At 37.6% G+C, this 13,791-nt stretch overlaps 1 protein-coding gene across 2 annotated transcripts in view; it reads right to left on the minus strand.

Annotated features, from left to right (window-relative positions):
• AP3B1 (adaptor related protein complex 3 subunit beta 1) overlaps window positions 1-13,791 on the minus strand; it is a 225,457-nt gene that overhangs the window by 141,154 nt on the left and 70,512 nt on the right. For both annotated transcript variants that reach the window (XM_069491985.1, XM_069491986.1), the window contains exons 8-11: window positions 7,508-7,663; window positions 3,055-3,152; window positions 891-945; window positions 732-803 (exon numbers count right to left, since the gene is read on the minus strand). In XM_069491985.1, the coding sequence (XP_069348086.1) occupies window positions 732-803; window positions 891-945; window positions 3,055-3,152; window positions 7,508-7,663 (381 nt within the window). The remainder of the gene's footprint in view (window positions 1-731; window positions 804-890; window positions 946-3,054; window positions 3,153-7,507; window positions 7,664-13,791) is intronic.

The raw sequence follows: 13,791 nt of genomic DNA on the forward strand, positions 1-13,791 counted from the left end.
TTATCACTGAACTCAGTTTCCATGTGCACAACACATAATTCTAACATTTATTGGATAGTCCACCTTTCCCCATTGGTTTGTAATGTCACTTCTATTACACAGTAAATTTTCACATGTATGGCTATGTTTCTAGGCTTTCTATTCTATTCCACTTACTTTTCTTTCTAAATATCATACTGTTTTAATCATTATAGCTTTATACTCCTAACTCCACTCTATATTGTAGTTATTTTTCTCTGAAAACAACACTTTCATAATCCCTCGTGTCAGCATAAACTATGCTTTTCACCTACTCTAAACCTTTCAACCTCCCAATCAACCTACCAACAACAAAAAAAAAATTGACAATTGTCATTCTTTTAAGATCCTTCCAAATATCATCTTTTCCAAATGTTTCAAAGAATTAGCCTCATCTTTCTGTTTTCACAGCACTCAATTCAAATTGCTGTATCACTTAAAATACACAGTGCTAAAATCATCTATTCACATGCTTATCTCCTTCAGCATGAGTTATCCAAGGTGTAGGCAGCATGTCTTAACTTTATCAGAATGTAACATAGTAACTATTAATAGTACATAAGAATACAGATTAGGAAGTATAAAGAAAAATCCTTAAATGTATCTGTTTTTAGAAAAGCAGGACTCCATTTTGCGGATGCTAGAAAGTTATAGCACTATCTCTGCAAAGTAAACATGTATTAAGAGTACCCAAAAAATGAAAACATACACACCTTCAGTGTCTTGATCATAGTTGGATCAGTTGACCTAACATAGAAACTCTTCAGATAAGGTTCAAACATGCCCTAAATTATAAAAAATATATATATAAATACATTTACAGTATTAATATGTTCATTTGCCTCTTAAATTGTGTGTCCTAACGTACATACCTTTCTTTGAATTGACATAGTTGCTATATTTTGTAGGACAATATACTGCACCTCCCTAGAAATTAAAAGAGAATTTTCACTGGGCATATTTTCCAATGAAACATCTTTGAGTAAACAGTACAATAATGAAAAAGAATCGGCAATAAGTTACATAATAAATTAGAAGTGATTTGTCATGAGGAAGAATTAAAACCAATTTTATAATAATGTACTCTTAAAATACAAAGTCAATATTGTATCCGCTTTGAACACATACAAGGAAGGTATTCTTTGAGTTAATGGGGTAAACATGACCACAGTGCTAATGTAAACTCTGACTGAAGGCTCATTCTGTCACTCAATCCTGCCCAGAGTGAAGGCCAGATTTAAAAAGCAGTCTCATAATATTTTTATTTATATTTTTATGTCCAAATATAATAAACAAACTCATATAATAAATGAACTCAATCTGGTATAAGGTTTCATGTGAAAGACCCATTCCAGATCTTTCTGATATCCTTTGAACCAGCTATAGAAAAGAAAAATTATTGAACTGACAAAAGAGAAAAGAATGACTAGATATAAAGATGGGGAACAGGAACACAAAGGAAATGTCATCTCACTTGTTACTAAGGAATGGCAAAAGCTAGTCAAGGGCTAAAGCTGAGTGCTAAGTTCTAGTTAAGGGCAAAAGTAAATATATACCTTTTTTTCTCCACCCAGTTAGTGGAAGTGAGCACTCAATAAAAAAAACAAAATTTTTAATTTAAAACAACTCATTACTGTAAAATATCTAAGGCGTGCTAAATAGCTGAAACAAAGTTATTTTTAAATACAGAAAACAAACAAAAAATATCTGATCTCAAACTTGAAATCATGTTTCTCATGTTACATGTCCTGGGAACTCAATACAGGTATTTTGAATTGTTGACCTGAACCACTGAATTATAAGGAGGTAAAATTAAAAAGAAGGTGGTGTGCTTCCTTGCTTTCTGTGTAAATATCTATACAAAACTAAAAGAATATGTAATTCTTTAAAATGAGTAGCTATTAAAAATATAGCTCTCGGGGGTGGGGGGATAAGAAAAAAAAATATAGCTCTCTTCACACATGTGCATAGAGGGAAGTATAACTCAATGAAAATCAAACGGGGAAGGGAAAGGGGGGGATGGGCAAAAACCTACCTAAGGGGTACAATGAACACTATCTAGGTGACGGGCACGCTTATAACCCTGACTCAAGCATTACAAAAGTGATCCACATAACCAAAAGCATTTGTACCCCTGTAATACTTTGAAATAAAATATATATATATATAGCTCTTTTTTTTTTTTTTTGAAGAGAAGAAAAGAGTTTATTAATTTGCTAGCATATGAGGTTGGGAGACTTTCGTCTCAAAATACCAACATCCTGTTTCTGTATAGCTCTCTTTTTAAAATAGAGCAAACCACACTAATTGAGTAAGTCAATCTGACAGTACTTCAGTATAGTTTTTCAGCAATTCCAGATTTACTAAAACTCCCAAACATCATTATTGTCATACCTAAAAATATCAAACACTAAGGTACCAGTGACAGCATATACTACTCTATGCCACAAATATTTTCAATGTCTTTGGGCTAAGTTTAAAAAATTTTCAATATTTATCATTAAGTTTGAGATAAATGTTATAAATGCTTTTATATTGATCCCCTTCAGTATGAAATCTTATTGATAAAATGTAGTCAGAGCTACTTATTAAATGTCTGAAAGAAAGATTATATTTGTTCAGGCCGGGCGCGGTGGCTCACGCCTGTAATCCTAGCACTCTGGGAGGCTGAGGTGGGCGGATCGTTTGAGCTCAGGAGTTCGAGACCAGCCTGAGCAAGAGCGAGACCCCATCCCTACTAAAAATAGAAAGAAATTATATGGACAGCTAAAATATATATATAGAAAAAATTAGCCGGGCATGGTGGCACATGCCTGTAGTCCCAGCTACTTGGGAGGCTGAGACAGGAGGATCGCCTGAGCTCAGGAGTTTGAGGTTGCTGTGAGCTAGGCTGACGCCACGGCACTCACTCTAGCCTGGGCAACAGAGTGAGACTCTGTCTCAAAAAAAAAAAAAAAAAAAAAAAAGATTATATTTGTTCAAACATTACTTTGAAGAAACACAAAAGAAAAAAACATATATAAAATATTGACTTACCTATTGCTACGAAGTAAACGCACTAGTGATTTAGAAATAATGCCAGTTTCAGATTTTGGTGCTATGTGCCAATACAGCTGAGCAACTGCCATAACCACCTAAAAGACAAAGCATAAAAATAATAGGAACTAGGAACACTAGGGCAATCTGCAGTTTCAAAATACATTATTAGATATTGTTTCCTTTAACTCCTACGAAATTCCTGTGAAGCAAAATAAAATGTTATTGTTGTAGTGAGTTGAAGAAGTGCCCCTCCCTCAAATTTTTGCCTATCCTCAGAATGTGATCCTATTTAGAAGATGGGTCTCTGCTCAAATGAGTAAGGTAAGGACTGAAATGAGACCATGCTAGATTTGAATAGGCCCTGCATTCAATGGGAGTGTCCTTATAAGAGACAGAAAAGGACACAAAAAGACACAGAGAAGAAGGCAATGTGAAAATGGAGGAAGAGATTAGAGTGATGCATCTACCAGCCAAGAAATGCCAACAACTGCTAGCAACCACCAGAAGCTGGGAAAGAGAAGCCTTCTCTCTCAGAGCCTCCAGAGGGAACCAATTCTGTTTACCCCGTGATTTCGGACTTCTGATTTACTGAAACGTTAGAATGAATTTCTGTTGTTTTAATCCACCCAGTTTGTGGCAATTTGTATGACAGTGCTAGGAAACTAATACATCCTCAGAAAAGAAAACTGATATTAAATGAACTGCTCAAAATGTGACAGCCAGTATGTGGCAAAGCTCAACATGACATTCCAAATTCCATGCTCCTCCTAGTACTGCTACTGCTCTGAGACTGGGAATTTTTAAGAATTGTAAGCATGCCTTTCAAAGTGAAGCCAGACACTTCAGGATAACACTAAAAGTAGGCTGAAATAAAGAAAAATCAGCACATTTCAGTTATAATTAAAGAACTCCATTAAAACATCTAAAGCAGCATTTGAAATTATCTTATTTTTCAAAAAGCAAACCTAAAAATAGTCTTTAGTTCAAAGCCATTATAAGGGTGATTAGAATTTCTTCGTCTCAAAATATAAGAGTACTGTGTTTCCCATAAGTGCCTTTACACTTAGAGTCAGAGTGACAACTGCAGAGACACAGCTATAGAATTTACAGAATCTTGTCTTTGGCTCAAAAGATATACTAATACTACTTTATTTCTGTTTGGTCTATAAAATTCTAACAAATATTCGGCAGTTTTATGTATGCCTAAATAGTGTACAGTACATGAGAGTGCTTGAGGTAGAGTTTCTTCTGAAACTAAAAAACTGTATTTTAAAAACTATAGATTACAGGGTCCTAAATTTACTGTTGTTTGGCATTAGTTGTACTTTTCTACAAGACTGATTATGCCTTTAGACATCAGTCCAAAATTTTAGGAGTGCAAGAATATCTCATTTCTTCACTTATGATCTACAAAATATGATTTAATTATAAATAAACTCTCATAAATTTAAAATCTTACAAAGATAAAAGAATCCCAATTAATGATTGACCTCATACAAGGTGACAGTCATTTGTAAAAATATTAAATCACATAGCTGGCTAATAAGTATTTAGTATATGACAGGAAAAAAATTGAAGCTTATTTTTAATGTGTTTTATACATAATAATTAAATGCTATTCCATCACAAATAATAAATCTAATCCCACTGGCAAGAACATAAACTGTACCTTCTACATAGGTCAATGTTTTTTAAAATTCTAGCTTCCACTTGGTATGTCATTCATTCTAATATATTAGGGCATTCCAAAATCCAAAAGGACTAAATAATCTTCTTTTTTCCTCAATATTTACAAATCCAACAGTTTAAAGTTTCCTCTAAACTCAAAATTTGAAATGTATAGGCTCATTTATAAAAGCCAAGAGGAAAGCTCCCAAAACTCCAAAATCCAAACAGACTAAAAATGCACAGCTTCAAAGGCCTTCTACAGTTACATGTATGTTCATAATAAAGTACAAATTATATTCATTTTTCTATTCTTAAATATTCATGCCACTATCACCTTATTTTAGACTGTTAACATTCTGTTTCCAGCATCTATCTGCAATTCAATCTATACAGCAATGACTAAGTTTTCTGAAACAAATTCTCAAAGTATCTCCATAAACCTGAGTATAAGGTTAAGAAAAAAACTATTCACAATTCTTTAAAAGTCAGCCTTTACTTATATTTTAGCAGCATCAAAAAACAGGGTACCAAAATACATTGGGACAAAAAGTAAACTACCTCGATTTGTTTCATCATTTGAGAACAATTTTGATCAGTAAGTATTTGAACTTTAAAATCAATTTCTAAGACAAAGTTAAATTAACAGTGATTCACTCATAAAGCAGAGTTTTATTTTTATTTTTTTTGAGACAGAGTCTCACTCTGTTGCCCAGGCTAGAGTGAGTGCCGTGGCATCAGCCTAGCTCACAGCAACCTCAAACTCCTGAGCTCAGGCGATCCTCCTGTCTCAGCCTCCCGAGTAGCTGGGACTACAGGCATGTGCCACCATGCCCGGCTAATTTTTTCTATATATATTTTTAGCTGTCCATATAATTTCTTTCTATTTTTAGTAGAGGTGGGGTCTCGCTCTTGCTCAGGCTGGTCTCGAACTCCTGAGCTCAAACGATCCGCCCACCTCGGCCTCCCAGAGTGCTAGGATTACAGGCGTGAGCCACCGCGCCCGGCCATAAAGCAGAGTTTTAGATGGCAAATTGTAGCCACCTAACTAGTGTCTGGCTAAGCTAGGGCACACTAAAATAAAATCATATTTTACAACATCAGTGGAATAATATTTTTGTTATGACAGAACATGGTTACTGAATAATGATTTGGAAACAATTACCAGGTGTATGATAAAAACTGCTGCTGTACTAAGATATACAAAGTTGTAAACCCTAAATTCTCAAGAATCAGAAAATAGAGAGTAATTCAAGTAAAGTTCCTCATATTCAAAGTTTTCACTAATGTAACAAAACAATTCATTAAGAATATTTTCTTAATTAAAAAAATTTTAAGAAAATGTTTAACTTAAATTCATCAAGCCTTTAGATGTAACTTTCAGTTATCAGGAAACACAGGGTTTAAAAGGATAAATTCAATGACATTATAAAAGAAGCAACCAGACAAATCTGCAGGACTTGAGAGGATTTAAGCAATTTAACAACCAGATGTAATGCATGAGATAATGGTTTGGATAAACTATAGAACAATTTAAGATACATTGGTATTTTATGAGATGAAATTTTACTGAAATAGAAAGGCGGAGAGGGCTGACTAAAAAAAAAAAAAAAAGGTTAAAAATTACTACACATGGTAAGATTTTTATCTTGGTTAAAAATATATATGTACATATACATGTGAATATATATATTTATGCAGACAAAAAAGATCTGGAAGGAAATGAACTAAGATATTATAACTGGGCCGGGCGCGGTGGCTCACGCCTGTAATCCTAGCACTCTGGAAGGCCGAGGCGGGTGGATCACTCAAGGTCAGGGTTCGAGACCAGCCTGAGCAAGAGCGAGACCCTGTCTCTACTAAAAATAGAAAGAAATTATCTGGCCAACTAAAAATATATATAGAAAAAATTAGCCGGGCATAGTGGCGCATGCCTGTAGTCCCAGCTACTCGGGAGGCTGAGGCAGTAGGATTGCTTAAGCCCAGGAGTTTGAGGTTGCTGTGAGCTAGGCTGAGGCCATGGCACTCACTCTAACCCGGGCAACAGAGCAAGACTCTGTCTTAAAAAAAAAAAAAAAAAAAAAAAAAGATATTATAACTGATTTTTGAGTGACGAGAACACGATGTTTTATTTTTTTAGTTTTGCTAATTTATATTTTCTAATTTTTTATTGTGTACATGTATTCTTCCAAAATATAATAGGTTATTTAAAAAGATGTCAAACAAAGAAAACCCTAGGACTCAAACAAAGATGATTTTTAGTTACTACCAATGTAAGTTCACTATGTGTGAGGTATTACTTTTGTTATATTTTAGTCTCTTAAAAATTCTGTCAGTTAGATAGAAACATTATGGACTCTTAAACACAATGGAGTAACTGAGAAATATACGTAGTCTTTGCATAAAGGTTAATATAATCCAATTAATTGAGAAACAACTTGGGCTCATAACTTATATTAATAAAAAGCCAATTAACAAAGCTACAGAAAAGCAAGCGAAGTCCACTAGGCCAACAACTACCAAATCAGGTATTCTCATCAAAACCTAATTTTGCATACCTGGAAACATTGAAGGCTGAAATAAATTTACTCATTACTTTCCAGAAATTAGTTCTCTAAATCTACAGCTTCTATTTCACACTGTATTTCCAAATATCCCTTACATGTGTTTGGTATGTAAATAAACAAATGCTCCATTAGCATACATAGACTCATTTACTAAATTTACATACTTATTACTATTTTTTAAAATCTGTGAATTATTTCTTATAAGGATTTTAACACACCGCTGCATTCCTGCTCTGAAGCAAAGGCTTTGTATTTCTAATCAAGAGTCTATGGTCTGGATCCATAGCATATGTTTTCTTCCTTTTGTCAGTCTTTTCCTTCTGTTCATCATCAGATTCATAGAAATTCTTTTCATTGTCTTCTAGACCATCATCCTACAATAAAAAAAATCCAATCCCAAGATGAGTTCACACTTTGAACAGGTCAAGTAATTATACAGTCAAAGAAAACTTTGTTTTATTTAAAATATCTGCAATAACATTTTACTGCTGTAACATACTACTGTTGGGGCAATTTCAAAATATTATACAGGCCTGGCATAGGGGCTCATATCTAGTCCTAGCACTTTGAGAGGCCAAGGCAGGAGGATAGCTTGAGCCCAGGAGTTTGAGACCAGCCTGGTCAATAGTGAGACCCTGTCTCTACAAAAAATTTAAGCAAAAAAACCTTAGCCAGGCGTGGTGGCACGCACCTAGTCATAGCTGCCTGGGGTGATGAAGCAGGAAGATCACTTGAGCCCAGGAGTTTGAGGTTGCAGTGAGCTATGATGATGCCACTGCCATTGCACTCTAGCCCCGGCAACAGAGCAAGATCTTGTCTTTAAATACATACGCACATACATACATACATATTTTTTAAAATAAAATAAAAAAATAAAAATATTATACAACTTACATGGAATAAAAGCCTTGATTTTTCTCTTATTTTATAACACAGTAACAGTCCTACAGATGACATTTCTACTATAATACATAGTTAATCTTTGAATATTAAATCCTCATAGAAATACCTATAGTTGCTCAAAGGGAACACATGACCATTAGATTTTAACAAAGCCTATGACACTACACAAAATCTCAAAACTATTTCCATAATTGTCAGTTACCCTATAATTAGATCAAAGAGTCAGAAGAAGGAGAACTGTATGAACAGTAACATAACAGAAATCATAATAAAGCTTGACAGGTAAAAACTAGTGACTAAGTACATCCCTGCGTTGTTCAAAAAGAGTATGAGATTTATGAATATCCATAGGAGTTGATTCCAGGTTTTTGTGTTGAATTCTTTATCTCCACCAATAAAATACGCCTACCTACAGCCATTTAGTCCCCAAAATAAACAAAAAGTACACAAACACAGCAATATCTACATACATCCAATTCAACTATTGTTTAGAGGTAATTTTTGTTACCAGGTATTTGAAACATACTTTCTGCTTCTGGGAAGATGGAATTGATACACTTTTTCTAATTTCTCTCACTAAATACAACTAGAAACACAAAACATTACATATAAAACAAACATAAGAAGACTCTGAAAGGCAATGACAAGAAGGAAGATTGGCTAGGGACCTCAGGACCCAAAGAATGACACAACAGTGAGTTACCTGGGTTTACTTTTTATCTCATCTCTCCAAGACCAGATGCCGGAGAAGCTGGGCAACAAGTACAGATAAAACAAACTCCCAAAGGACCAAGAAAGGGGAAGTCTAGCATGACAGAAAACTTTTAGAAATAATTATTCAAGTGTAGCCACCACCAGAGAAAAAATTACAGCCCTACCCCCATTCCTACCAGTAAAGGCTGAGATAATGATCCTAGACTTTCACTTGCTAGGCTGTAGCGTGATGCCCCAACCACCCTATCGAGGTGGTTTCCGAAAAGGCTGAAATGGGACCAAGATTTTCATTCCCACCAGGAGGTAATTAGAACCCTCACAGTGTCAATAGAGATCAAGTGGGGCGCTTGGACTTCCAAGCCTACCCATTAGTAACATAGCGACCTTATTCTTCCCCACTGTGATGACGTCAGAGGATGACTAGAGAATAGTCAGGACTTGAAGCACCACACCTAGTAGTAACCAAAGCCATTCTCCCATACCATGGTGAGTATCAGTGAAAGATACATGTGGAACAGTAATGAGGCACTTCTATCCCTCCCAGACAGACAGCTATAAGAGCAGGACTAGCTGGGAGCTACTCTCATGCAAAGAGATACATTCAAATTAACCACAGATAAATACAAATGGAATTCTAAAAAATGTTTAAATAACCCACAGGAAGACAAAAGAAAAACAGAGAAATGAAGAACAGAGAGAACAAATAAAACAAAAAATAAAATGGCAGGTTTAACCCTTAAAAATCAATAATTAGATTAAATTTAAATAAATAGACCAATTAAAAGACAAACGCTGGAAGAGGAGATTGAAATACATAACCCAACTATATGCTGTCTATAAGAAACTCACTTCAAATATAAAGATACAGACAAGTTGAAAGTAAAAGGATGGAAAAAATAGATAATATGCTAATATTAATCAAGGAAAAGCAGGAATAGTGATATTAATATCAGATAAAGTACACTTCAAAGAAAATTACTACAGACAGAGAGGGACATTACATAATGACAAAATGGATAATCTACAATGAAGGTTATATATCATATAATTCCATTTATTTAACATTCTTGAAATCACAAAATTGTAGAAATAGAGAAAGATTAATGGTTGCCAGGGCTTAAGGATTGGGAAGGCAGGGTTAAGCATCCAAAAGAAAGTATATTCAGCTATAAAATGGCAACATAAATGATCCCTGTGATGGAAATATTCTGAACCTTGACTGTGTCAATGTCAATATCCTGGTTTTAAAAATGTACTATAGTTTTGCAAGATATTACCATTGGGGGAAACTGAGTAAGGGTTACCAGATCTCTCTGAATTATTTCTTACAACTGCATGTGAATCTAAATTATTTTTTAAAAAGCTTAACTGAATAAAATTGAGATAAAAATCAGTAAATTACTTAAAAGCAATTTGCATGTATTTATGCATTGTCACAATAATTCTTAAAAATCATGTAAAATGATTTAGGTTAATATCATTTAATGAAGTATTTTTCCCTTGCTAAGTGCTTGCAGATAATGCACAATCTTTACTTAAATCTTGATATAAATATCACTTTTAATGAAAAGTACAAGTTTTATACTTATCATGAAAAGTCAAAGGAACTACAAGACAAGTCACAGACTAGGAGAAAATATTGGCAAAAGACCTATCTGATAAAGGATTGGTGGTCAGGTGTGGTGTCTCACACCTATAATCCCAGCACTTTGGGAGGCTGAGGCAGGAGGGTTGCCTGAGGCCAGGAGTTCCAAGACAAGCCTGGGCAACACAGTGAGACCCTGTCTCTACCAAAAAAAATTTTTAGATTAGCTGGGTATAATGACACATGCCCGTAGTTCTAGCTACTCAGGAGGCTGAGACAGGAGGAATGCTTGAACCCAAGAGTTTGAGGCTGCAGTGAGCTTTGATCATGCCACTGCACTGTAGCCTGGGTAACAGAACAAGACTCTGTCTCTAAAATAATTTTAAAAATTTAGAAAAAGATTGTTATCCAAAATATATAAAGAACTCTTAAAATTCAACAATAAGAAAACAAACAGCCTTATTTTAAAAATGGGCTAAAGACGTGAACAGATATCTCACCAAAAAAAGATACTCAGATAATAAGTAAGCATATGAAAAGATGCTCAATATCATATGTCATTAGAGAACTGCAAATTAAAACAGCAAGGAGATACTACTACACACCTATTGGAATGGACAAAACACAAAAGCTTGAGAACACCAAATGTAGGCAAAGATGTAAAGTAACAGGAACTCCCATTCACTGCTTGTGGAAATGTAAAATGTACATCAACTTTGGATGACAATTTGGGAATTTCTTACAATACTAAACATATTCCTACCAATCTTGCAATCAAGCTCCTTGGTATTTACCCAAAGGAGCTGAAAATGTACTTCCATGAATACACAACAAGCTTCATTCATCACTGCCAAAACCTGGAAGCAACCAAGATATACTTTAGTCAGTGAATGGGTAAATAATCCATGGTACATCCAAAGGAATATTAGTCTGTGCTAAAAAGAAATTATCTAACAAGGAGAAGCAGGCAAGATGGAGGACTGGAAGCAGCCTGTGCATGCCACTCTCAAGGAGAGGATCCAAAGTGCAAGTGGATGCCACCTATATGGATGGGCATTCTTGGAGAAAGCACTGTGAATCATCAGAGAAGTGACAGGAAAGGCTCGGAGCGAAGTAAAGGGTGACAGGGCAATCCACTTGGGGAGAGGAGGAAGAGGAAAGCACATTGGGGAGACATCTTCATGTGGGAAAGGACAGGAGGAGAGAGTCCTGGGGCTCCACGCTACTGCCACAGACACTGCAACAGGAGCTGTAAAGGGGCCCCACCACCACTGCAGATCTCCGGACTGATCAGGGAACTGTCTGGAGTCTGTGCAGCGACAACACACCAGAGAACAGGCATAATCAGGACCTATTCCATTCCAGGTTGCTACAACTAATGCTACTCTAAGCTCTCAGGTCCCGAATGCCTGGTCTACACAGGGCTCAGCTTTGCTGGACCCGCCTCCACATCGCGCCCCCCCCCCCCCCCACTCCAGGAAGGGGAGGAAGCAGGGAGAGTGGATGCTCTCACATGCCCTCTGACTGGGAGCCCGGTGTCCCTACCCCACAGGGGATTCAAGCAGAACAGAGTGGGGGTGGGGGGAGCCAACACAACACAGGAAGCTGTAGGAGGCTGCCTGAGCGGCAGGTTGTCAGGGAAAGAAACAAAGTGCCCAGAGGCCCAGCCAAACATGCTGCCACCCGGCACCACGGCCCAGACCCATGGCAGGACCCACAATCTGCCCCCAAGGCTCCTGCCCAAGCCCATGGCTCTGGTCCCACAGCTCCATTCCCACAACTGCGCAGTCACCTAACACCCCAACCCCTCACACAAGCAGCTCCTGCACTGCAACTGGACCCCATGGAAGCCTACGATGCTGCCAGGCCCCTCAGCCCCACCCCTGAGGATCCCACTTTGCTGCCCAGCCCCACAGCACCGACCCCACAGGCTCCTTCACTACCAGGCAACACTGGCGGGTGGAGGACTTGGCTCCGAAGCCCCAAACTCATGCCCCCCAAGCTGCCTTTCAGCTGGCAGCCCCACCCCCACAACTCCCACCTGCCACATCTCGGGATGCTCTGCCAGGGACCTGTTAGCCACCAGCCACCATTGCACCCAGACCCAGGTGGAGCGAACGCCAGCAGCCCAGACTCCTGTGACCACCGCCTAAATAGCCTTGCCCGACTGCCACTGCCACGGGGAGAACTGGACAGAGCAATCTCCCTGCAACGCCAGCCTCCATGGAGAGGGGCTTGCCCAGTCCTCCACCCCATCTTCCTACAATAGCCTGAGGAACAACCCACCACTCCTCACAAAGATCATCCAGCTTGTACTGCCAACCATAGGGCAACGGGACAACACAGAACAGCTGCGTTACAGGCTCTTGTGCATCCACCCCTCTCCTGTCAGGGCAATCTTCGAGAGAAGGACACAGAAGCATCACCTAGATACCTCTCCTTCTTCTCACAAAGTAGGAGAGTTCCCAGCAAAGAAGAACAGATGACCTGCAAACCTATCTGCCCTGAGCTGAGAAGAAGTTGCAGATGAGAAGAAACCAGCAAAAGAACTCTGACAACATAAATCAACAAGCTAGTTCACCCACAAAGAATCACAAAAGATCTACAGCAAAGGACCCCAAACAAAAGGAAATTGTTGAAATGTCAGAAATGGAATTCAGAATACTGGCAGCGAAGAATTTTATATCTTATAAAACTAAGTTTCATAAATTATGGAGAAATAAAGGCTTTTCCAGACAGGCAAACATTAAGGCAATTTGTTACTACTAGACCTGCCCTACAGGAAATGCTCAAAACTGCAGTATACGTGGAACAGCACAATGGATACTCACCAGTAAAAAAAACTCCCAAAAGTTAAATCTCACAACTCTCATAAAATGATAGCACATGGCTGGGCATGGTGGTTCATACCTATAATCCCAGTACTTTGGGAGGATCACTTGAGGTCAGCAGATAGACCAACCTAAGCAACACAGTGAGACTCCAGCTCTACAAAAAAATAGAAAAATCATCCAGACGTGGTAGTGCACCAGTAGTCTCAGCTACTTGGGAAGCTTAGGCAGGACGATCGCTTGAGCCCAGCCCAGAAGTTTGAGGCTACAGTGAGCTATGATGATGCCACTACACTCTAGCCCAGGTGACAGAGTGAGACCCTGTCTTAAGAAAACACACACACACAATAACACAAAAGGGGAAACAAAACAACAAGGTATCATCCCACATGATGAACAGAACAGTATGACATATATCAGTACTAATACTGAACATGAATGGTCTTAGCGCCCCACTGAAAAGATATAG

This window comes from Eulemur rufifrons, chromosome 17, assembly GCF_041146395.1.
Source record: "Eulemur rufifrons isolate Redbay chromosome 17, OSU_ERuf_1, whole genome shotgun sequence".
In the NCBI taxonomy this organism is placed as follows: domain Eukaryota; kingdom Metazoa; phylum Chordata; class Mammalia; order Primates; family Lemuridae; genus Eulemur; species Eulemur rufifrons.